Source organism: Prinia subflava, chromosome 4, assembly GCF_021018805.1.
Source record: "Prinia subflava isolate CZ2003 ecotype Zambia chromosome 4, Cam_Psub_1.2, whole genome shotgun sequence".
NCBI classification, from domain to species: Eukaryota; Metazoa; Chordata; class Aves; order Passeriformes; family Cisticolidae; genus Prinia; species Prinia subflava.
In genome coordinates, this window is record NC_086250.1 from 62048172 (window position 1) to 62074562 (window position 26391).

A 26391-nucleotide genomic window follows, 5' to 3' on the forward strand; every position below is an offset into this window, starting at 1 on the left:
GGTTTTTACCTGATTCTGGTTTTAATGTGATACTGAAGAAAGTAGGATGTACCCCTTAACAGGCTGCTTGCAGTGTTATTATTTTGCCTTCTCTACATGAGGATGTACCAGCATTGTCTTCCTCGGCTGATACTTCTTTATGGAATAGAAATCTCCAATTAGTGCAGTAACATGAATTCACCTCTTTCCTGAGAAAATATCAGAGAGTTAAGATGATGTAAAATCATAAAATGTCCTGAGTTGGAAGGGACCTATCAGGATCATTGAAGTCTAACTCCTGTACAGAACATATCATACAATCTAATACTGAAATAATGCTGTTTTCAGTTGTCTGGGTAATTTTGGAGGGATTTTTCTTCTACGTGGTTCCCACAAGCTTCCTGGAATGCAGTGGGGTTTGTTGGAGTCATCATTGTCCTGCTATGAAATGCTGAAGACAGAGCTCCCAGGGGAGGGGAGTTACCAGGACTGTCTGTTAATCACTTCAGCAGAGATTCCCTTGGAGCACCTGGAGCTCCAGGGTTAGTGAGTGTTGCCAGAAGAGAATGCCAAGGCAATGAGAACTTCTTCAGTCAGCTCAGCCTGCAGTCTCCTTTCAGGGCTTTGTTTCAGAGAGATAGTCTAGTGCAGACTGCTAGCCTGGTTTTTTTTTGCATCCAAAACCATCTCTAAATGTTGAAATATAGTGAAGTTTTACAAAATGAAGTAATTCTCCTTTTGTTGTTTTGCTAGTGTTTGGGAAGGATTTTTCCCTCCTTCACAAGGGCTGGGAATTCTTGCAAACAATTGCTGTTTGAAAGCTGACAGGAATCAAAGGGAAAATACTGACATGGCTCACAGGTGTATGCTGTTTTACAAACACTGCTAAGACAAAGTGGTGTTCACTGTGGTTATTTATTCCTTGCTATTGCAAACTGCACAGGCACTCCTGAATAGTCTGTTCTCCACCTGAGTTTACTGCCATCAGCTAGTCTTGTGTTTCCCAGAGACCTCACTGATGGGGACATGGTATAGGAAAACTCCAGTTGGATTTGCAAGGCCTTGAAGTTGAACAACTGGAAGCAAAGCAGTTTTAGGAAGTCACAGCTGCATTTGAGCACTGATATCAATTGTCTGCTGTTGCCAAAGGCATCTCTGGCATTTCTTCATTCATAGACACAGAACCTGAAACCTGGGTTATCTGACTATAGATAACCAGAAGATAATTTTGAAATTTTTGTGGTAATTTACTTCACATTGCTCCATGCAGGTACATTTTTCTCACTGTGTAAGTACTAGGGAATGTATTCTGCATAGTAAGCTTTATCTAAATTATTTGAATGAGACCAGAGTTGCACATAATTCTTGGTTTTTTTCTTCCCTTCCTGTAAGTAAGAAAAATGCAATGTCCACCTTATGATAGAAACAGCTGTCTTATTTCATGAGATGAGTGCATTAATACAACATTTCTAAAGTGTTTCCTAGCATCTTCTTTTATGCTCCGATTTTTAAGGTAACTTTTATGGAAGTTTTTCTTTAATTGCTTGTTTCTTTGAGTATTTTTTAATTTGGCAAATTTTGCTGAACAAAATACGTTCCTGTGTGATTGGCACACCCAGGAGACCACTGCCAGAGCTGCCTGAGCCTGGTTCTGTGGCCTGTTGTCACATGGCAAGTGGGTGTCGTGGAGTACTGTAGCAGCTGGAATCTGACACTCTGGTGTGTCCTGCTCCTCAGGAATGGTCAAAGGAGAGTCAAGAGAACATCTCTGTTCTATTATCTCTTGTTTTGTCAATTAAAAATGTCAGACAAGGCTAGGAGGCAGTTTGAGGACTTGAGATAACAGAAACTCTGGTGAAATATTTGTCTTGTTCTCCTTGAAAAGAGCCTGGAAAGGAGTCAAAGGAACTCTTGTATCTTAATAAAGTTTATGCTTTTGAAGTGAGTTCTTTAAATTTCAGTATATAAATGCTTTCTTTAATCCACAAACAGCACTTGTTTGATATTAGGCATTGTGTCTTTAAAGGCTTTTTAAATGTTAAGTGTTAAATAAATAAACTGACAATGAAAGTCAAAGATCTGTATTTCCTGATCTGATTGTACAAAGTTCGCAATATGGTAGGATTCCACAAGTTGGGTTTGAAAAGCTGGTTTGTCTTTTTACAAAAACTCTGAAGTAGATTTGTAGTACAGATTGTAAAACCACTGTGGAAGTTGGAAGTATATTTCTGAAACTTGAATTGTTTCAAAGACTCATCTCCCCACTGTCACATGTGGTGTTTGCCACCACCACACAAACCACTTCTGTCACACAATGAATAAGCAGAATTAAAATTGAGCTTTTCTAATGACTGGAACTAAAGGCCTTGTGAATGTAGTTCTTAAAGTGTATATCTATGGCTCATCCTGCTTACTCTTTGCCCATTTTGTTTGTTCTTAAAAGAACACACCAGTGAAGATTTCCATGGTACCAGCATGGCAGTCCCACTGAGCTGGCAAGTGTCATGGGAGCGCCCAGTGTTATCACAGAGGCACCGGGCTGGACCTCCCCTGTCCCTGCTCTTGGTGCCTGAGGATCTTCAGTATCTCATTTTGGCCTGACGTAACCCAAATGAGGGCTGCTTTGTACTCTAGACAGTTGTTTATTAAGAATTAGCTTGAAACCGGGCTGAGATGAATCTTGCTGGCTGTTTGGTCAGCTTAGTGTAGTCTGAACAGAATTCTTTTCTCTTCTGCCCTGTCATTACCCCTGTTCTGCTATTGAGTGCATTCTCCTCCTTCTGGTCACTCTGGGCTGTAACCTAGGCAGCAGAGGATCCCTTGCATCCCACAGCAGGCTGTGAGCACACTCTGCAGTAGCCTCCTGCAGGATTCTCTAGTGCCTGTAGAGCAGAATCTTCTGTTCAGTCTGGCACCTTTCCATTCCTGTGCTATTCTGTTCAAAGCTGAGTTTTAAAAATTATTTCCTTACTCTTTAGTCAATTCTTCCTCTTCCAAAGCATGAAATAGGTGTTATTCTGTGTAGCAGATAGTACTATAAATTGTTAAGAATGCTCCTTACTCATTTCGTTTGCTCTCAGGACTGTACTTGGGTATCTTCTATTACCATGTCACAGAGCAGCTGGCAAATGTGTACTCAAAGTGTGGATCCTAAAGTGTTTTAGGAACAGATGTATGCTAAAATCAACATGTATTTCATTTCCAGCTTTGCCTTGCAGCTGGGCTAAGCTAATCCTACTTTCTGGTCTGTTCAGAAGACTGCAGAGCAGGGGAGATTGAATCATGTAGGGAAGAGGGCTGTGCTGGATTCCCATGGCATCGTTCTCTAGAACATGGAAGTTGATGCTAGTCACTCGAGCCTTTTTGGCTTACAATTCATGCAGTTGTATTGGTGAAAGTATTTTTTCTTGCATGCCTTTCAAATGGCCTTAGGCAAAAAGGATTGTCTTCCTGCTTTTTGATACCTAACCTGACTTCCTTGAGTGAGTTCCTTCTCACGTAAAATAACTTTTGCTTCTAGTCACGGTTTGTAGAAGTGGTTTTTCCTCTAGAGTTCTTTTAAGCAGAGTCATGACATTTGCCCTATAAAAATCAGTAAGATGGAAGGAAAAACTCTTTAAGACTCACAATCATGTTGGAAGAATACACAAAAATCATATTAATGACTGTGCTTGGAAAGTATCATTGTTGGTCTTTGCTTTTTTTTCCCCTCTTGACTGGAGGTTTATAGCCTATTTCAAAGTATTTCTCAGCCTTGAAGTTCGTAGCTGATTTAGCCAAATTATGTGCATTCATTTGGCTTTTTCTAGACTCCTGGATGTGTTCAGTCTTAGCACAAGTGATATTTTTTGACTCCAGGAAAGGTCAGTGTTATGCAGGACAGTGTCTCCTATGTGCAGTGGTATTCCTTGTGCTGTGTGACAAACCAGGTTTCTCTGCCTGCTGTGTGTTCAGGTTATGCTGTGAATTTGTTTTTAGCATTGCAAAGATGAGTGTAATCTACATGGGGGCTTCCAGGAACTGTTTGTGTCTTTTTAAGAATTGAATCTTCCTGTTCCTCAATCTCACAATGCTTTCAGGTTAAATTTAGAAGCTTAATCACTGTGTGGTCAGACACTTACTACCACACTTCCAGATACTTGTTTTTCTTCATTGGTTAATATTGCAGATTTCTCGAGAAAATTCATTTTAAGAAAAAAAAAAATCCAGGCTAGTTCTGTTGCTCTTTTTAGTGTTCAGTGATTGAATCTGTGATGAAGTCCTTGCAGAAAAGAAAAAAAATTGAAAACTGGTGGCTTTCGATTTGCCTTTTATTTTTTTTACCTTACCATTTGTTTTTGCCCTGCAAATGTAATTTTTCTGGTTTATTAGATGTGTATTACTCAAATTAATGACAAGTTTTATCCACATTTGCATAGGTAATTTGATTTTTTTTTTTGCTATATCCATATAAATTTCAGGAAAATGTTTTTCTGTATGTAAGAGAGATACTAAGTTTTATATGAGGGTGGGGCTAGAACAATTTTGGACCTATATAGGCATAATTAGTCACCTCAATTGCATAATAAATTAGGAAGAATTACTGGAGTTGCCAAAACATTTTTTTAATTAAAATGTGTGGTGAGTTCCCCAAGTTTTTCTTCTGGAATTCTTATAATGCTACTAAAACTGGCTTTCCAAACAGATCATCTTTTTATGATACCTTTCTGCCTGTATGTTGCTGCATAGTCAGTGACAAACAAGATTTACATTTTCAACTGGCAAAAAATCTCTCCCATTGTCTGCCTTCCCCAAAAGAATACAAATCATGAATTTTTGAGTCTTCAAGTGTACAATGATGGGTGCAAAAGATAGAGGGAGGGAAACATGAAGAATGTCTGTCCTCCATCTCTGCAGAACACCCCTCCACTGGAGATGTTAAACTGGTTTGAAGCTACTTTCAGTCTTCCTCTTGATAGTCTTACACACCACCACCAAGTCAGTGTTGATAGAATGGCTGGGTTTGCAACCACCAGAGTTAAATTTCTTAAATCCTTGGTGTTCCTTTTTTAATCTGGATGTCTACACAGTTTAAAATAACAAGCACTGCTGGCTCCTCTTCTATTTATTTTTTTCAATGAGAACTTTTAGTCCTCAGTTTTAAGGTTGCAAAGGCCTAACTTGTCTGGAATGATAAAAGCTGTATTGCTCTGCAGGGGCTGTTTTTTATTATTAGAGGTTTTGACTCTCTCACATTTCTAGGATTTGAAATAGATGCAGGGGGGAAAAATCATGTGTTATTGTGAATACAGCAGACCTCCTGCCACTCATCTTAATTGTGAATAGCTTGTGCCTGAGAGACAGGGACCTTCTTTCTTTGAGTTTGACACTCAACAGGAGTTGGGCATGAGGAGTTGGCCCCAGTTAAATGTGAGATTTTGGATTCTATTCAGTTGTCAGTGTATATTGGAAGCTTTGTGCCTCAGAGCCAAGTACCAGCTGTTCTGAGGCAGCCCATGCTGAGCTCTTCCTCCAGGTACCCCGAGGTGTTTGTTTCTCACAGCTATTCTCAATGCAGTTGTTACTGCATACCAGGGCAGTAATATTTAATGTATATAAAGTGTGGCCACAGTTCATGCTGTGCTGAGCTGGCTTTTCCAAAGTTCCATGTCTCATGATGCACAGGGCTGGCATCAGCTTGAGTATAACCTGTTGATGTGCTAAAAGTACTGGATACCGGGGTGTTTAAACGTCATTGTAGTGAATATCATTAAATATAACATAAATCTTTTATTTCAGAGGTTAAGAAGATTATCAACAAAATACAGAACAGAGAAGATCTACCCAACAGCCACTGGAGAAAAAGAAGAAAATGTTAAAAAGAATAGATACAAGGATATATTGCCATGTAAGTCTGATTTACGTGTTATTAAAAGACAAAGGAGAAGTCTTGTTATTCTCCATCTATTTTGAATTTTACTTTTTAGTTATTACTGAAAGGCAAAATTGGAGATAATTTGCTGAAAGATGACATTCTGAAATTCTTTTATTTTTTTTAAACTTGGAAGGCAAAGTGACTGAATATTCTTATATTTTATCAGAGAGGTATCACCTGAAGGTAAATGTGTTCTCGTTCTGAACCTATATCGAGCAGACACTTTCATTTTAGCTCAGAATACCTAAGAACTCTGCTGGATGCTTAAATGTATGTTTTCCTTAGGAGTGTGTTATTCATGGTAGAAAACAAATATCAGCATATACTCTAGGTGGAATTCTAAGGAGGCTTTAGGAACATGTTCTGATGTAAAATAGATACTTTTTGCCTGTTTGTATCCTGCAAATGGTGTTGAAACACTTTCACTGCTCCATTAGCTTTGGTTTCTATTTTGCTAGAGCCCAAATGAAATTCTATTTAATATGTGGACACAGAAAGCAAGAGTCAGAGCACAATTTAGATTTTAACCCCACCATCACGTGGATAGTACAGATCAGTGCTCTGTTACATGTTCACTTTGTGTAGCTCCTCAGGCCATGTGTTTCAGAAGCTGTCACTGTGCTTCATATCTGAACAGCTGACAGTGAGATTAAAGGGTAATCCTTTGACAAATGCCACTTCTCTTGTCCCAGAAGGTCAGCAGCAGGTATATTTTACTCTGCTTATTAGTTGGGAGGAAATGTTTAATAGGTAGAGTGAAAAAGAGAGAGGAAGTTGTTATTGTCATCTTAATAACAGTGTCCTGGCATTTTGGTAGATCATGAACAATATAGTGAAATGTTGGTGGCAGCCAGGCTGAATTGGTGAGACTGCAGCACTGCAGCAGTGCATGGCTGCAGCTGCAGCAGTGGATGAGCACATCTGGCATCTGCATGGAAATAAAACCTGAGTCTCTGGGATCTGGAAGGGAACGAAGCTCACAGTGGGGAAATGAGCAAACTTCAAAGCTGACGTTGAGGAAAATTGAAGGTGTATTTCCATTGTAAATGAATGTCTCAAACATCCAAAGTCTCTGGCAATGAAGTGATGGGAGACCAGCTTGGAATGAGAAGCAGGAGCATACCCTTGTCTGTCTCTCATAAATCCAGGAAATAATGTACATTTGTAACTTAATCAGATATTTGTGCTGTATTTATCAGAAATTGTTCCTGCTACCAGAGAGATCGGTACCTCAGCACTAACTCAACACCGGCTTCAGAGTAAAAGATGCATGTTCCCATTACAGTTTACTGAGCCATCCTAAAGGGTAGTTAAATGCAACATGGTGTTCACTGGCCACCTGAAGAACCAATTAGTGTGAACTGAACCTTTAAGTTACATAGCAATATCCAACTTAATCTTCAGAAGCTGGGAGCCGCAGTGGATTTTTTGGGGGGAATTCTATTCCAGACCTTAGACTCTGTAACAGATGAGCTGTGGCACACAGAGAGAGGATGGTGATGTTGACATTTGGAAACTGCTCTAGGATTTTGGATCTACTGTGCTCAGAAGATAGAATCCCTCATTAGCCTACTGCTTTAATTAGTCTGTTCTCCCACTTAAAAGCGGTTTTTAGTGTCAAGTCTCTGACACCATTTCATGCTTAGAGAATGTTCTTGCTTTTACAGTCTGAGTATCAGCATGTAACAAAAAATGTTTTAAGGGTTTTTTTAGGCCTTTATATGAGTGTGTTGTCTTCAGGTTTGTGATCTAAAAGTCTTGTAATTTACCCTTGTGCTTTTTAAAGAAGTATTACATAGTAACACAAAGTTTTTTGCATGTTATGAGGACTCTGGCAGAAAAAAATCAGCATTTTGCAAGCTTTTTGGGAGAGCTTTTTGTATAGAAATAACTCCTAACATTTACTTCTTCTGGGCATGGTTCCCTCTTTTATTATTAGTGATGTTTTGACGAAACAAAAAACCCAACCTAACCATATTTCCTCTTTTGAAATATATTTATTCTTTGTCTTTTTTCTTGAATTTAGGTCTAGTCAAAGGTTTAGCAGCTGTTCTGTGGTTGAGGAATTGACCCTGGGAGCAGAAAGTAACAAATTGCTTGAGCAGCTGCTGTTTCTGTAGATACTTCTGTTGCCCCATTTAAAGATAATTTTTTTTTTTATATGGATTTCCAAGTAAAAGAGCCTTTATAGTAGAGATAGTTTGAACAATTTTTATATGATAGCTAATAAGTGTTGTTATCATCAAGAGCTGAAAGGACTGGCAAACCTGACAACCACCTACACTATTTTAGTAACAATCAAGTTGTTGCATTAAAGATGCAATTTTTTAAGGCCAAAAAGAATAACAAAGTATTCACTTTATTCTGTCAACAAATAATAAGGCTATTTTAATATTGCTGAGGATTTTAGTCTCCAAAGATCTACTGGTTTTATCAGGAGCTTTCTCTGAGCAGTCAGCAATGTTTGAGGCAGACATTGACATGTCCAAAACCCCCTAAATGAAGGAATCTGCTGCTTTCTAGTGCAGAGGTGCTCCAGCAGAGCCTGGCCCAGTATTTGGGGGGTAGGGATCAGTCTGTACCAGTAAACCCTGGTGCCTGTTTGCTGTTGTGGTACCTGCTGGAGTCCTCCTTGGCAGAGACTCTGAGAGCTGCCAGCTGCCTTCACTGTGCTCTGGTGTTTTGTGCTTTCTGCTTTCCCATAGTGTGGCTTCATTCTGACCACCATCATCTGTGTTAATGTTGTGTAACTGCAGTTTTGATGGCTTCTGATTAATTGTATTTTGCCTCTGTGTAATGAATTGCTCTTGGGATTCCAAGAGGTGGTACCTGTGAACTTGAGCATCAGAAGCACAGAGCAGTGGGAGTGACTCTGCTCATCACTCACTGCCTGGGGTGCTTTACCCATAAATCAAATGTGCTGACTTGCTTGTGTGACTTACCTTTGGAGAAGGTTCTTTAAGTACTGTATATGTTATATTTGCTGTTCTGTATTGATTTACATGTGTTGTATTCCTTGTTCAAAACAATATTTTGGTCTGTTTTTTAGTTGATCACAGCCGAGTTAAACTAACCTTAAAAACTCCCCCACAAGATTCAGACTACATCAATGCAAACTTTATTAAGGTATGTGGTACTAGTTTACAGTTCCTCTATTCTTTTTAAGCTTTTTTTTCTTGTCAGTGCAGTTTTAATATTATAGTCTAACATAAGACTTTAAAGCTGTAAGGGAAGATATTATTATGACTTGAATAAATTTGCAAACATGCGGCCATTTATAACACAATCTTTAAAGCTTTGATTTTATTCCTAAGTGGAAATATAATGAAAGTACTTCATTTTAAGGTGGCAGGCAAGTGAATTATACCATAGGAAAATCCAGATGTTGTTGTTTTAACAGGTGACATTTTTAGGGACCATAAATGAGGTGTTTCACAAATTGTGTGTGTTAATGTACGTTTTGCTCTGTTCATGGAAGAAGTGTGGCAATGGAATTAGCATTCTAACATTTTAATCTAACAATGGCAATAGCATTAATCTAGCATTCTTAAAGAGAAACCAGACTTTGACAAAAAAACCTGTCATAGTTTTGTTTCAAAGTATTCATATCTTGAGCTGTCTTTTTAGCTTTATTCTGATGCTGCTTCTACACAGCATTTATTTTTCAGAAACAGATGTTCCTGTAAATCTGCCTGCATGAATGTTTAGCTTGAAAAGCTGAACACTAATGTACTGAAAATTTATATAAAATAAATTCTAAAATTTCATATTTTTAAAATATATTACAGAGAGAGAGGAACTTAAATTTGTTCAGGATGCTGCAGAAAGATTTTCAATTTTTTATCACTGAATGTTTGAGTAACGAAGAAAATGCAGACTTAAAGTGAATCTTAGTATCTGAACATACTGATTTCCTGTGACAGTGTCTGGCAGTGCTGTAGCTGTTGTGATCTTGGACTCCCTTGAGATTAGCAGCAAAATTCCCACTAATGTAATTAGGAGACATGTTTCATATTCACCCTTCCTGTTAAATATATTAAAAAAGGATATTTTAATTTTATACCATTATAACCCAAGCCCTTTTTGAATTCAGTGCAGATAAATGTTCTTTATAAACATTAATGGTTCCTTTCTGCAATCCCAGGGAGTACATGGGCCAAAAGCTTATGTTGCCACCCAGGGTCCATTAGCCAATACAGTCATCGACTTCTGGAGGATGATATGGGAATACAACGTTGCTGTAAGTAGCTACAGAAAAATTCACTCTTACCTTATTTCATGGCACTGTGATTGTGTATTTTTTTACCTGAGCTGGCTATTATTATCAAAATATTGTGATTTAAGGATTCAGAATATTTTGTTTCCCAAATCTTGCTTTTTGTAGTTAAATAGCATTAATATTATTTACTCAGGTTAATAATGTAAATTCAGAGTAATAATTTTGTTGAATGAATTTTAAGTCCTTCATATTTATGAATAGGTTCTTGCTCAGTTACATCTGTAAGGTAGGAGACTTTACAATTCTGACTTAATGTAGACTGACAAAATCAAATACAGAACCAGCATGTGAAACAAACAAAAAAAACCAATCCCAAACTAATTACCTTTCTTTTCTGCTAAATTTGGTTTAGTTATTGCTTTATATATTCTACATCAGTTTAAACAGCTTTTGTCAGGAATTAACTTTTAAAGACTTGTGGAAATTGGATAGGTCTGACAAATTATTTATGAATTTTTTTTTTTTTTTGGGGGGGGGGGTTGTTGTTTGACACTTAAGTCATGGTTACTGTAACAAATAGCTTACCTGTTGGTGCATTCTTATTGTGCTACTCATGCTTTCTGAAATGGCTTCAATGAGGAGATATTTGATTGAGAGTCAGGGGGGTTTTTTTGGGAGGGTTGTTCATATTTTATGCATTCTATGTCACTTTAAGCAAATATAGCTGTGTTTCTTCCAGTTGGCAAATGGTTCTATATTTTCATAAGTTTAGACTTTACAGTCAGACTGAATGAATGTGGTATTTATACAGGTTTACAGTGAATTTGAATTAATTAGCCTTCAAGTGTTGTATTAGTGATGTTGATTTTGTGAAGGATGAAACTTGGTTGCTGTTTTAGAATTAGAAGAGCATGTGTATGCAAGAAAGAAAATATTATTAATAATTAGTCTCTTCCATAGTAACCACTTAAAGTGTGTCAGTATCTGCCTGACAGAAGCAAGTGGTGAAGTGTAGGTTTAAGTTACATGATCCAAAACCATCTAACTTGGAGCATCTTTTTTTTTCTTTTCAGATAATTGTAATGGCCTGTCGAGAATTTGAAATGGGAAGGGTATGTGTCCTAAATACAAAAATAAATGAGCTTTGCCCATATGGGACAATAGCTGTGAAGCTTCATATGCCAAATCTGTAACTGTGATAATAATATGTCAGATGAAGTGAGAATGCTTATCCTTACATTTGTACATAGACAGGAGTTCATGAGACTGCATTTCTTTGCTCCATTTGTAGGGTTACATGATTATTTAGGTGTCATCTCAGTGGAATATGAGTTTGTGTACAGAACTGTACCAAGGGTTTGTTTCTGGCCGTGCCACTGTGGAAAAAATATCTTGCTCTTTGTGGGATGTAGGCCAACTATGAAAATTCTGAGTCCTTCAGAATTTCCTGTCAATTGATACAGCTGCAAAAACAACTCTTTTTAAAATATCTCTTCTTTTTGCTTATGACCTTAGAAGGAAATGCAGAATTGTGAATTCCCAGTTTTCTCAAAAACTAAGCTTTCATTGCTTCCCTCTGCATGATGCTTATGCATATGGTACAGGCAGACATGAAGTTTACATCCTAATTTGCACAGTGTCTTTTACCTGTATTTAGATTGATTGTTTGAAGTCTTGGTTTTGTTTTTCTCTTGTTATCCAAAAGAAAAGTTACTTTACTATCTTAAAAAAAGTCCAGAGTGAGGCATTCAGGGTTGTGATTTTGTCTGCTCTGCTTCTGTTGATCATCTTTCATTATCACGGGTGAATTAAATTAGAATTCTTTACTTCAACAGAAAAAATGTGAGCGTTACTGGCCTCTGTATGGAGAAGCAGCTGTAACTTTTGGACCATTTCGTGTTTCTTGTGTAAGTATAAAGCTTTATTAATTAATTTTCAAGTATTTAGTGGGTTTGTCACTTAAATGTTCAATGAACAGTTTGTAGTGGGCTTTTTAGTTGTTCAGTTCTAAATTTGACACAAGGACTCTCAAAGGAATGTGCACATCTCACATCTCTGTGGTTTTTTTGAATTCCCCATGATTGTTTTATTTTTTTAAAGGGAACCTGTGTCCCTTGGTCTTTTCTCTTTTTATGTATTATTTCTTGAGCTTTATATGCTGCTTGAATGTCTGTACCATACTCAAGAAATCAAAATCTTGTGCAGTTGTTTTGTCTGTATGACTTGTGCATTCTGAGTGAACTGAAAGTAATACTGGAATAGGTTATTTTTATTATGTCAATTGGCATGAAGTGCTTTAAGGTGTTCAAAAAGAGTTTACATGCCTGTTTATTCAGCTATTAATACTACTTTGAAATAGTCTAACAAGAATTAAATACATTTCAATTCATCTTGTCAGGAAAATATATACTTGCAAATTTTAGTCTGTAAAGATTCTGAGTAACCTTTTCCTGTGGTAAGTTAATTCCAATTCCAATTTGGCTGCTTTTTGCCCTGTTCCTTGTGATACTGGTGAAAGGGCTTTGTGTGTTTGCTGTAATTGATTTCTTAGCTTCAGCTGAGAATCTGTTACCTTTAGGGACTCAGGTGTATGTGGGCTGCCTTGCTTTGAAACCTGCAAAGTGTGGCAATTGTTGATGGGAAATGGTAAATTCTCAGGAGATAAACACTTGAAAGCATCTATGAAGTCTCCTAAATTCTCCATGGGAAGCTGTAATACCAAGTTTTTAAAGGCATCTTCAAATTCTGATGTTACTAGTATTTAAAGTACAATAATACTGTTTGATTTCTGCACTACAAACTTTCCTTGATATTCCGAAGGAAGATTTGAAAATTCTGTAAGCTAGAAGCTGGGTTTTTGGTCACAACTAAGATAATTAATGATTCTTTTAGATACTTTTAATTGAAAACAATGGAAAAGGAAAGAATATAGGAGACATTGCAGGATAGAGTGCTAAGAGGGTGAAGTTTATACAGCAGAAGTGTTACAGAGGGATGGCTGTGAAAGGCAATCTGTAAATTAAAAGTATGGAGAAATGAAGCAAAAGAGACACTTAGGAATATTCTTACATGGTTCATTGATAACTTTGGAACAGACAAGACTTTATTTTAAAAGTCGCGCATGTAAGTAAAAGTAATGCGTTTTGCACATCTTGTGTAGCCAGCTAACTTGCTGGTATGTTAATCAGTGTTTTGATTGCCCCTCTCTTGAGGAGATCAAAAATACAAAACCAATAAATTAAAAAAAGACCCCTGAATTTAAAGTTTGAGTTCTAGTTATGTCCTGTATGTTGAATATTGATTTTTGATATTTTTTTCCAATGCATTATTTTCCCATGTTTAGGAAGCTGAGCAAGCAAGAACAGATTACTTCATTAGAACATTATTACTTGAATTTCAAAACGTAAGTACACAGTCGCTTCTGGTCTCACCTTCAATGGTTGCTCAAAAGTCTCCAAAATTATACAGTGTCAGAAAATGTCGTGAAAATATCTTCACTTTTTTAGGTACTGATTATGTATGTAAATGATAAAGTTTGGAAGTGATGTTAAAATCTTAGTATATAAAGGAGAAAAAGTGAAACTCTTCACCTTTTATCTATGTTCTTGTTTTCCCAAATGGCTTAAGCTTTTCTTATAAACTTACACTGAAATGTCAGATGTCAAATGTCAGACTTCACTTGACTGAGAAGCAGCTACCAGTAAATAAAAACTGTAGAGCCCTCCTGTAAAAACACAAAGCATAACATAAAAATGGACATAAAGTCCATTTTACAGAATACCTGTCATTTTAATTGTCAATCTGCATTAATAAATAATTTATTACAGGTTAGTCTCAATTGTGGTTACGTTTTCTTTAGCAAAGCTTTGTTCCAATTCAAGAACAGATACCACAGCAGTTATAAAAACTGCTTAATCATGAGGGGAGTAATTTTGGGGAATAATTTTTGTCTGCAGTATTTGCTAGGAATGCATGAACTTAATCAGTTTGTTTCTGTTAGTGCTCATTGCTGACTGGGCTGTGAGACAGTTTAGATAACAGAAATTCTGTGTAGTAATCAGGGTTTGTGACATTTTTTGAAATGGTGCATTTCAAAACAGAACTGCATACCAAATACCCCAAAGCAGAACCTGCCTTCCTTTTAATGCCTGAATATTGTACAAACTACTTACACAGAAACTGTAGCTGGTGTATATTTTGCTTGCCTGTACCATACATGCAAATGATGTTTGGCTGTTGACTGTGGGGAGTTCTGTCCCAATTAGAAGCCTCTGTACTCTTTAAAAACTAAGCAGCTACAAAAAGCTGCACTTGGTGCTGAGCTTTTGATCCTAGCAAGGAAACAGAAGTTTGTTTCTATGAGGAGCAACTTAACTGAAAGGGTTAACAAGATGTGTTGATGTTTGATATGTGCATCTGATAAAGTGGCTTTTCTTCAGATTTATGGAGCAGATTTGCTTGAGGATTCCTGTAAAATTAACTGCAGACGTTTCATCTTTCTTCGAAGAATTCTAAGCATAGCCTTGCACTGGGGAGAAAAAGTGTATTTGTGACATAAAGTAATATCCTTTTCAGTTTGCTTTCAGGTTTTCCAGAATAATTATATGTTTTGTCACTTCTGTAGCATTTGCAGTGGATTATCATACAAAAAGAAACTATTCAAAAGGATTTAAAATTTCCATAAATCTACAAAGTTATTCTAGTTTCTAGAAGGAAAATCAGTTTGACTAAAACTTGATTATTTTCAAGAAAGAACTTCTGTTATTTAGTTTATAATTGGCAGTAGAAAAAAAGGACTATAAAGGTTCTTTTAAATTTTTGATTTTCATATAAAAAACAAATCTTTTTTTCCTTACTATTCTGCTAATATGAAAAATCATTGATCTTTAAAAGAGTAATTAAGTGAAATTTCTTGGAGGAGCTTAGTAGATAGCTATAATCTCCCTTTTTACTGATGACCTTGGTTTTACATAATCATCTAGATTTTTAAATTTGTGCTTTGTTAGGCTGTGTTTTCTCTTGTTTTAATTAGCTATGGTGTTTCCATAGAGCTGGGAAAAGTCAAGCATCAAAACCAGATAAATGTGCAAGCTCAAGAGACCTGCTATGTTGCTTCCCTCATAACTAAACAGAAGGTGTAGTGCAGGTCTCAAAGCTGTAGACTGGAATGTGGATCAAAACCTTGATGCTCTGCAGGACACGGCTTTGAGGGGTGTACTGGAACCAGAGGTGTGACACCAGCATGGAAAGGTGCAGCAGAACCAGCTACTGGGTCTGCTGGAGAGGCTTTGGCTAGTGATGAGAGAGGATTTTCAGGGATTCAGGTAGCTGAGTAACCAAGCTCTTCTAAAGCCTGCTTCCTACCTTGTCTTTAGCACTATTGTAGCTCCTGTTCCTAGAATAAAAGTGTACCTGTTTTTGTTGCAAGTGTGATCCATATTTAAATATGGTGTCAATTTTTCTGTTTTTTTAATTCTCCTCTGTGAACCTGTGCACATGTGCACACATTTTATTTTGTAATGTGACAAAACAACACCTTTGCCCCTGGTTTTTTTCCTCAATTTAAGTTCATATGTATGAGGTACAAATAGAAGAAGAAAGACCACATGAAAGATTCTTTCTCCATTTCCAAGTTGTAGCTGTAAAGACATAGAACCTTTTCTTATGGTGCAGCATTGTTGGTCTTTTACCCATTTAATATAGAGGGGCTTCTGAACTGTCCCATAGGGCATCTTATGCATTATCAGCACTTGCAATATGACCTCAGAATTTCTCTTCTATTTTTGAAGTGGTATAAGCTGTAGGGCTTTTTAATCCAGTAAATGACTTTGCATGTCAAAGCAAAGGTTCATGGAACTACTTCTTTAGTACAAACTCAAATATGTGTTACCATTAACACCTTTCTCCTGCCTCTCCCTTAGGAGACTCGGAGTGTCTATCAATTTCATTATGTTAATTGGCCTGACCATGATGTCCCTTCGTCTTTTGATTCTATTCTGGATATGATCAGCTTGATGAGAGAATACCAGGAGCATGAAGATGTTCCTATTTGCATACACTGCAGGTATCAAGTGTATTTATCTTTTCATTTTTAAGCATTTTCATTTTTTGATGTCTAGGCTTTTGTTATGGGATGTTCTAATTTTGATTCTAAGTCATAATTTATTTACTTATTTTAGTTTAAAAAATTTTTCTCATGTCAAAATTTAATTCAAAATCATGCAGGTTTAATTTTCTCAAACTGATGCAACAGTGAAATTTTGCTTTTGCTTCAGTTTAAAGCAGAGTATCAATCAGAAGAGAATGAACCTTTGAAAGGAGACCTGTTTTGAGGTTCTTAAGGTGTAAATCCTCATGAGGACAAAACAGACTTTGAAGATCACTGCAAATCAGCTTGGGAGTAAAGGCTCCATTCTCAATAGGAGAGACTATGTAGCACATGCTTCACCAAGAACTCTGTCTGTGTTCTAATATGACAAAAAGATCTTTAATGAGCAGGCTGTGGTTTCCAGTTGGGAAGTCTTTACTTGTGAGCAACAGTTCCATCCTTGACCTGAAATCTGGCTAACAGAAGGAACTGTTGAGACTGAACTGCCATGAAAATATTTTGCTGAATTGACACTTTCTGACAATTTATCTGGAAATCTTGCCTATTGTTTTTAAGGCTTTTTAAAGCAACAAAAGTTCATGTGTTATGTCAGGAAAAATTGAGTACAGATTTATAAGCCAGGACATGTTAAATTCCCAGGACTGATTAACCCTTTAGAGCTGAGTTATTCCCTTCAAGGGCTGCATTCTTTTTTGAGTTGTCACTCCTAAGCGAGGTCTAAAACCATAAACTGACTAAGCACTGAAATCTATTCACTTTATCCTGTTCATTTTGAATGTCAGGATAATTCTGAATGTTGATTCTTTACAACAGTGTAATTATCATGTAATACATATGCATTAATTATAACTCTGCATGTGTAAAACAGAGGAATTCATATAATTAAGAAAAATAAATAAGATAGTTTGCTGTCATTCTTAAACTTCCAGATCTAGGTTTTTACCTAAAAAGCAGAAAATACAGATGTGATGCTCAGTCAGAAAATTGTGGCAAGTTTTTTAAATGTGTTCTGTTCTGCCATTTTACATTATTTATCATTAAACTTGGAGCAGACAACACCTGATGAAGCAGCAGTACCTGGGAATAGTGTGACAAAAGAAAGAGGCCATAAAATTGTCAGCACTGAATCATCTTTCATGACTTCAGTTCCAAAGGGCTATGAAAACTTGCATTAAAAGATTCAATGCTGCATTTTGCACTGCTGATTTTATTTTTAAGATACTGTAGTGTCAGGCATGAAATTAAAATGATAGTTGAGGGATTCGGATTTTTTTTTTAACATGTACTTATGAATTGTAAGGCTTATAGTTTTTTTTTTTTTATCAAATTGAAATAATATCTAACACCTATCTGTTCATGTTCATAGTGCAGGGTGTGGAAGAACAGGAGCCATCTGTGCCATAGATTATACATGGAATTTGCTTAAAGCTGGGGTAAGGAATCCTAAAAGAAGTTTCATGATATTCTGTAATTTCATAACAGTGATTGATTGAACTTCCAAGTGTTCAAAAATAGTGAAATGTTTAAGACATTCTGGAACTCTCTTGACAGGTTGGATGTTTAGTTTCATTGTATTCATGCTTTAGTATGAACTTACTTCCATTTGACAGAAAGTTTTTATCTGAAAAGGTCACTGTAAATTCTAATTTTTAAAAAATAAATTTCAACATAAATTGATTTTTGAATGCAGCTTTCTCAGTCTTTTTGATTTATCATGCAGTTCAAATATAGAGGGACAACTTTATTCTGGGATTTTTAGATTATGAAGCATTGTTAACATTGCAGTGTCATATTAATGACATATCTCATTTCTAAAATGCTTGAAATGCTCTCATCTGGTCTAAATCAAATGTCACTTTGGAGCTGCTTTGAAAAAAAATTAAATAGTTGCAGCGTGGAGAGAACAGATTAGTTTTACGTATAAAAGTTGCCCTTTTTTTTATGTTTAACAGCTTTTGTATTGTTGTTCTGACAGTTATGTCATTGTAATTAACATGCTTCTGTATTTCAGAAAATACCTGAAGAATTCAATGTATTTAATTTAATACAGGAAATGAGGACGCAGAGGCATTCTGCAGTGCAAACAAAGGTAAAGTTTATTTTTAAATGAATGTGATAACATATCACTATTCTTTAAAAAGATCTTGTGCAGTAATTTTTATCTGGTACCTTATTGTAGGAGCAGTATGAACTTGTCCATCGAGCCATAGCACAACTGTTTGAAAAGCAACTGCAAAAATATGAAAGTTGTGCAGACTGGAAGATTGCAGATGGAGTGGTAGGTGTCTTTGCCATATGTAGCTGTTAGCTTCTGATGAAAATTCTCCTGTGAAGTTGTTTTTAAAGTGTTCAATGGTGTGATCTTATTAAGTTCTCATGTTTTTTAAAGTATTGCTTGCATTGAAATAGATTAGGGGAGAGAAAAACAAGCTTAAAATGCTTTTGTCAGGGAGCTTCATGCTCTACCCTTTTAAGAAAGGAGAAGGAAGTGGAAAAAAATTCTTCATTGGTATTCACAGTATTTGAGGATTTTTCTGTCTTTCTGGCCTTCCCCTTTGAATTTCATGTCCCCTATAGGTTTATCCTCTTTTTTATGTTTGGATTTGTTTTCTTGGCTGTTGCTGGGTGCTGTGTGAAACATGGCTTTTTGGATGCATATATTCTTTCTCTCCCACAGTCCAGAACTCGGTTACCACCCTTTGTCCCTGGATTGTGTTTTGTTTATTCAGTGATTTTCTGTCCCTAACTGATGTAGATTCCATAGCTCTCTAGAGGGAGTATGAGAAGTATCTTCAGGACTTTTTGAAATATCTGGAAGCAATTTTAAATTACCTTGTATTAATAAGCATCCCATTTATTTTAGGTGTTTAGCTGTCTTCTGCTGTGCTTTCTAGGAAGTCTAGAATGTTTTCAATTCTTGGATTAAAGGCACCCACCCTTCTGCTAGCTCCTGAGAATTTGTATCAGTTCATGCTTTACTTCTGAGGTCTTGAGTCATGACAAGAAGCCTGTTGACTAAATGCAGTATGGATAGGCCTGACTGCTTTTATTTGTTACAGGTTTGATTAAGCTGATGGGTGACTTTTTTGTTCCTGAGAATTGAGCATGGCAGGGTTTGGAATATGCAGGCTGATTAGCTTTGTACACAAGTAATTTCTAAGTTCTTGAGCTGTGATCATAAAATAACAGGTAGATCAGTCTACTGTATCTTCTGGTTATTTGGCTTAAATCTGACCTGTGTCTGTGCTCTTATATAGAATGAAAAAATGTCTCTTATTTACTTATTCCTATTACTACATATACTCAATGACTTACATATTCCAGAAATGATTAAAGCTGTGGCACAATACAGTGATACTCTGTAACAAAGGCAAGTGCTGTCTTCAGCACAGCTTGAGAGATTTTCTGATTGATAAAACAAGACCAAATAGAAAATGGTTAGGTAATGTACATAGGGGTGAGAGAGGGATAAATCCCAGCTCTGCAAAGGCAGTGATGGAGTGTGAGTTTTGAGTCTTACTTGGATGTGGTCTTGGTTTATGATCAACAAGTTGTAAAGGAAATTGAATTTTAGCAGTTACTTGGAAACTAGTGAGAGCAGAGAATGTCATGTCCTTGTGTGGGTACCTTGCAGTTTGACTACTGACTGCATGGCAAATCTGCTTATCTCAAAAACATTTTACAGAATTTGTACACTGAACAACTGGACAAGGATCAAAGGTGTTGGAAGGCTTAATCTAAAGAACAGCCAGACTGAGGTGGAGAAAAAAATGGCTGAGGTTCGATACAAATGAGGCTGAGTAACAGAAAGCTGATTACTATGAACTTTTTCTAAGGAATACCAGTGAGACCTAAAAGACTTAATAAAAAAGTAACATTTGTATAAAAAGTGTGACATGTAACTGCAGGGCTCCTTGCAGCTGAAAGCCTGTATCTTTGGGGTGAATATCTCACCATCTTGGAATCTTCTTCCATGAATTTCACTAACCTCTGACCCATGAAATTCCAGAGTTACAATCTGTTGGAAAACATTCTAGGGAAGGATCCCTGTATGCCTGCTCTGATCTTGTACTTCCCTGGGAGTTCCCTTTTGATCACTGCTGAAAGCAGGCAAAGTAAATCTTTGTCTGACTACCATAGCCTTTTTTGTTTTGGGAAATGATGATACTTCCTACTGTTACTTGAATAATTCTGCAGAAAGGTTGAGGGGAAAAAAGTCTCATGGATGAAGAATTTCTGTGTCTAAAAGTTTGATACTTCAATTTGGTACTGTCCATTTGTTAGAAAATTTGCTTTCAAGGAATTAGTGGGTATAGGCTTAGCTTCTGTTCTGGATTTATAAGGGAAACCTACCATATCCAGTTAAATATTTTCTTGTAGTTTTAACCTATTCTCAGAACTTTGAAGCTCACTTGAGACATCACTTTGATATTCTGACAAAGCTCCTTTTTTACCTCCAGGGATGTCATGTAGCATCTGTTGTGTATAATGTCTGATTTTCCCCAGAATTTTTCTACTTTGCTTTCTTTTAAAAAACAAACAAGCTTTCTGGGATGTGTCTTGGTTAAAAAACTAATTCTGAGGCAGGAGGTTTTCAAGTAACTTCATTAAATACAGTGTAATATTCTAAGGCTCCTTCATGTATGTTACTCTGCCTGCACATGCTAGAGCAACTATGAAATCTTCAATATGTGAACAGTTTTAATTATATCCAGTGAAAACAATTCCAAGTAAAATACTTTGGATGTTACTGTTAGTTAAGTAGGAGATGCTGCTGGGCTGAAGAGGAAGTGTGTCATTTATTCTCTTTTGACAATACTGTGAAGAGCCAGAGTGCTCTGCAGGGTTGGTTTCATGGTTTTGTTTTCCTGTTGCTGTTCTCATCTCAAGCAGTGTTTGAAGTGGGTTGAGTTCCAGAGGCTCTGTGGGCAGGGCTTGCAGTGACATCCAGTCAAAGTTAATCTGACTGGCAGTGAGGGGCGAGATTCATGGGGAAGGAGCTCAGACACAGTCCCAAACGTGTGTCCTGTGAACTCGCCAGCTTTGCCTTGCTGGAAACAGTAGTGTAAAAAGCTGCAAGGCATGCAGTGTTTGAAAGCAGACTTAGGATAGGGTTAGAATTTCCACTAGAATGTGATGGATTTGAAACCATGTAGAAAATATCTAATGTGCTTTAATGTAGTAAATGTTTATTCTTACCATATATTTACACTTATTGTGCATGGGTAGATCTACAAATGTTTAACATAACACTAAGTATTTAAATGAAAAGAAATAAGGAAAGCTCTGCTCAGATACCAGTACTTTTAACAGTACCGCAAAGCAGCCAAATTTTAGGGTGAAGGATTGCTGCTCAGGAGCCTTTTTTTTTTTTTTTTTTGTGATAAGAAAAGAGTTCAGATGCTGAATTTGAAAATCAGAATGATTCCCCTCCCCTACTTAGTAGTACTTTCAAATTACCAAATAATTAAGTTTGAACAGAGTCTTGGACTGAATCCCTTGCCACTGAAATTCTTGATCATATTGTCATTTATTTCAAGTCAATAGCTGTGCTTCTCACCATCATTGGCTTTGTTAGTGCTGCTATGAAAATATTACACTTAGTGTTGTATTTGGAATCTTTGGAATATATGTGAGATCATTAGTTTTGGTCATCTGATAAGGTATCTGTCAGATTTGTATCAGTAAAATATTTTATGAGTTATGTGAGAAGGTTCTTCATGAGCTGAAGTGAACTGTAGCTGTCTTGGAAAGTCTGAATCACATGGAATTTAATCAAGTTAGATGTTCTGTTTGGAAATCAGAAAATTGGTTAAAAGACAAACAACCAAGCTCACTCTCAATTCAAAAATGTTTCCCGTTGAATTTTTTCTCTTGACAGTACCAAGCATGTTACTGTACTGCCAGTGCTTGTTTTGTCCTTATCCATGAGTGGAAGCTTGTGTTAACAAACACTTTCTCCAAATTCTGGCAGTGCTGGCACTCTCCAGTGTCTCTTGCATTTCGTGCTGTAAGAGCGACAGAGCTCTGTTGCTGTGGTTGACTGCACTTTTAGAAGTGGAGCAATCAGCTGCTATAAGAATGTTATTTGAAACATTAATGGTTTAGAAACTGTAAGTGAGAAGACTGCTGTTCATATTCTCTTTGCTGTTTGGCAGCTTGGAAGGATATTTCTTGTTATCGCAGCATTCTAAAAAATCATCAGAGACATCTCGTTGCCTCTGTTGGAATGTTTTGTTTAATCTGAGTCACTTGAGTGTATCATTTCAATCTGAAGTATTTCTCTTTTTATCTGCTGATGCTCAGTGATTCCCATGCTCCTTTATGAAAAGGGTAAAAGGAATGCCTCAATTCCTTTTAAGGGAAAACATGAGATTACTTCTGGAGGAGTCTTTGCAGTAATTTTGCCAGTATTTTACCAGTACCAAAGCTTCTGAATGACATGAAATATTTCCACTGTGAGCTCCAAAAGAAAAGGATACATTGTAATCCCTGGGCAAAAGGTTTTGAGTTGTAGGCACTGTGTGTGAAATCTCAGTCTAAGACTGTGATCCTGTATTTGCTTGAAGTTAGTGACAGCTCTCTTTGGGATTGAGCCAGTGGAGGAAGCAGTGGGGGAAAGGTCCCCTTGGGAGGTGATAGCACAGGCTGGGTTACCTTAGCAAGCTGGATTCAGACACTGCCTCTGCTGTGAGAATTCCCTGTTTCTCTGCATTACTACAGCAACAGAAGTTACTCTGCATTTCAGTAGACATGGGGCAATCTACACCAAGTATTTGAATTTGTGGTCTGGTCATTTGTTAATTAGTCTTTCATGGGCAGGTATACACACTACATATGTGCAATCTAACAGAATACTTAGGAATTCCTAGCTATGAGCAGTTTCACTTGATCTCAGTAGCTACTCCCTCAGGGGAGCAGCTCCAAGGGAACTCCTGAACTGTGGAGTATTTGATGCAAGATTGCACAGAGGTTGGGGAAAGATCCTGTTCTTTTGTGTACCCATGTTGCAGTGAGAAGCCTGCCACAGTAGGATAGTTGTCTTCTGTGAGAAAGCAGGGTGCTACACTGAACACTTAGTGAATTGCACATTTGTTAATCCATTTTAAAACATTGTTCTGTATGATGACCCCCGTGAGCTACATATGTTGTCCTGGTTTGTCTAAGCTGATACTTTTAAAAATTGTGCTCTACCCGAGAATGCAACATCTGTCTGAGAAGCAAGGGAGTGTTGAGTGATGTCGATAAGCTGTGCTTAGGTAGGCTGTGGAAGGCTTTTTCTTAATACCACCATCTGCTCTTCTCAACAGATGCAGTCAGCCAGTGAGATACCCTACGTTCACTTTCAGGGCTGAGCTTCCTCGCTCCCGCTCCGTGCTAGTTTTTCTGCATGTTGCCCTGTTCATTTAGTGTGATATGTGACAGGGAAATCTGTGAGTTGGTGTCACTCAAGGGTGGTAAATACTCAAAATTCTGGTTATTCCTATTTCTTGTAACACAGAACTGAGAACAAGTAACAGGGAATGACTTCTTTAAAAGTAAGCGAAGACTTCACAGAAACATCAATCCTTTGAGTTAATTAAGGAAAGTAGCAAAGTACCTCTCTTCTGGTGACAGTAATTCCTGTAATCATTCTTGCTCCTCGTTCAATGTAACTAAAACAGTGAATGGGTCTGGAGTTTAGCTTGATGCACAGGTGAAAGTTTTGAACACCTCTCTGCCTGAAGCCTTGTCTGTGTATGATTTTGGGGTTACCACTGGCTTTTCTGGTGTTAAATTTGAAAGTACTATTTTTGTGTGCAGGTTTTCTTGTTGGGGATTGAAATTTTTTTTTCAAGGAATTGCTTTTGTAAACTCTGTGGTTGTATATGTGCCTTGGACATTTGAGTTTAGATACTATACATTTTTGTAAGGCTTATACATACATTTTGTTACCAGTAGCAAAAATGGCAGTGCCTTTTCACTACTTCTGCCTGTCTCAACTAGAAGCAGCTTCTTACTGTATATGTGGAGTTTTAAAAAGCTTTGACATATGTTAGCTTCTTTAATAAGCCTTTTCTTCAGCCTGTGAGAAAAGCATATCTCAGGAAACATTCTGTTCACAAACACTTCACTTTACAAACATAGAGGGACAGGGATGCAGCTGCTGGTTTGTTTTCTGGACAAGTTAGTCTAGAGACAACAGGCACACCCTTTCCCTTGCCAATACCCTTTAGAAAACTGAGTGCATAAATAAGAAATGTGTTCCTGAAAACCTCTGTGCTGGTGGAACTGAACTGGGAGACTTTTCCAGTGTGTTGTAGGATGGAGAAGTTGGTGGTGAGGGGGAGGAGCTCCTGTGGAGTCTCGCTGTTTTGGTATCTTTCTGCCTTGTGAAACGGGGATGTGCTGTGGTGCTGAAGCAAGGCCACAGCCTGCTCTGTTCTCAGGGGGCAGTTGTTCAGGATGTGTTCATTTCTAGCTTGGGTTGTCAGTACTTATGAGTAAGGGAGCCTTTTTTGTACAATCCCAACGCACTTAATGCTATCCATAGTAACCAGTACATAAGGGAGAGAGTCAGAGTTTGCATTGCACAACTGGGGGAAGTGGGGAGGAGCATGACACAACCATTGAGCAGGAAAAGGAGTTTATTGTTGAATACTGGGAGCCTCAACATCTTTGGCACCAAGCTTCAGCATGGTCCCCTGCCTGAATGAAGCAATAAAATTGATGTCCATAGTTGTTAAAGGCAAAATGATCTGTGTGGTCACTCATTACTTGACGTCAAAAAGTAGGAAATGCTTTTTTACTTTTTTGAGAGGAGCTGGTAACAGGGGTTGGATATTCATGCCCCATGGTAATGTTTCTGGTGCTGGGGACCCAGATGTGGATGCAAACAGGGAGGTGATTCTGCCCCTCTGCTCCGTGCCTGTGAGACCCACCTTGGGTACTGCATTGCACTGGGGTGTCCAGCACAGGAAGGAGCAGCTGGAGTCCAGAGGAGGGACACAAAGATGAACAGAGGGATGAACAGGTCACCTGAGAAGACTGAGAGGGTTGTGGTTGTTCCTGGAGAAGAGAAGGCTCCAGGGAAACCTTAGTGTGGCCTTGCAGTACTTCAGAGGGGCTTATAAGAAAGATGAGGACAGACTTTAGGAGGTCCTGTTGCAGTAGGACAAAATGTAATGGTTTTAAATTCAAAGACATTCAGACTAGATGGAAAGAAGAAATGTTCTATGAGATGAGAGTGATAAAACACTGGAACAAGTTGCCCAGAGAGGCTGTAGAGGCCCCATCCTGGCATTCCTGACAACAGCCAAGCTTGGACAGGGCTCTGAGTGATTTGATCTTTTTAAAAATGTCCCTGCTCATTACAGAGAGGTGTGGATTTCATGGCCTTTGAAGGTCCCTTCCCACACAAACTGTTCTGTGATTCTATGAAAACCAAACAACTTTGATTGACTGCAGTGGGAGCTTCAGTTGTGTTCATTTAAATGTGAGTGGCTTTTATCTGCTAATTGAATCTTACTCCAAAAAAACCCTGATAGTTACAGCTAGTGGTCAACAGAACAACGAACTCCCTGTGCAATTTCCCTGAAAGGGCTAGCACAATTCATTCATTAGGGATGAATAATTAGGGAACAATAGGGTATTTCTGCTTGAGTACTTGTGCAATATTATATTTGACAGCAAGTTAATGGGGGCAGTTAGGAAAAACAGTGAGAAAGATCAAAATATTTAATTTTTTTCTTCACAGGTAAAGCTCCACTTAGTACACCGAGGAATAGAATTTGATAGTAGACTTTCATAGTAGCCAACAGTGGTATGGTCACTTGTAAGACAAGTAATAGAAATTAAAAACACAAAACTAACTAATTAAATTTAAGTGAAGTTAGTTAACTGTTGAGGCAACATGTAGCTTACCTTCCAAAGCAAAAATTGCTCAGTGAATTCAAATGCAACTATCATATCTGAGGCAGGAATTTCACAGGGAATTCCCCTTTGTTCTGTAAGACTGAAGAAGGTCAGTCTCTATCACCAGTCTCAGCAGATAGGCTGGCAGATAGCAGACCCTATTGCCTGAATGGGATATGGTGCTTTGAAATGTATTACACCGAATTGGGATATTTGTTGTTCTTTTTTAAGATTACTTTTGAAAAGACAACTCCTGCAAGAAAAGCCATTAGGTAA

At 37.5% G+C, this 26391-nt stretch overlaps 1 protein-coding gene across 1 annotated transcript in view; it reads left to right on the forward strand.

Moving 5' to 3' along the window:
* PTPN12 (protein tyrosine phosphatase non-receptor type 12) overlaps positions 1–26391 on the forward strand; it is a 70981-nt gene that overhangs the window by 26359 nt on the left and 18231 nt on the right. The window contains exons 2-11 of the mRNA XM_063396948.1: positions 5758–5866; positions 8943–9019; positions 10038–10133; positions 11186–11224; positions 11948–12019; positions 13456–13515; positions 16034–16176; positions 17588–17654; positions 18233–18310; positions 18401–18499. Coding sequence (XP_063253018.1) covers positions 5758–5866; positions 8943–9019; positions 10038–10133; positions 11186–11224; positions 11948–12019; positions 13456–13515; positions 16034–16176; positions 17588–17654; positions 18233–18310; positions 18401–18499 — 840 coding nt within the window. The remainder of the gene's footprint in view (positions 1–5757; positions 5867–8942; positions 9020–10037; positions 10134–11185; positions 11225–11947; positions 12020–13455; positions 13516–16033; positions 16177–17587; positions 17655–18232; positions 18311–18400; positions 18500–26391) is intronic.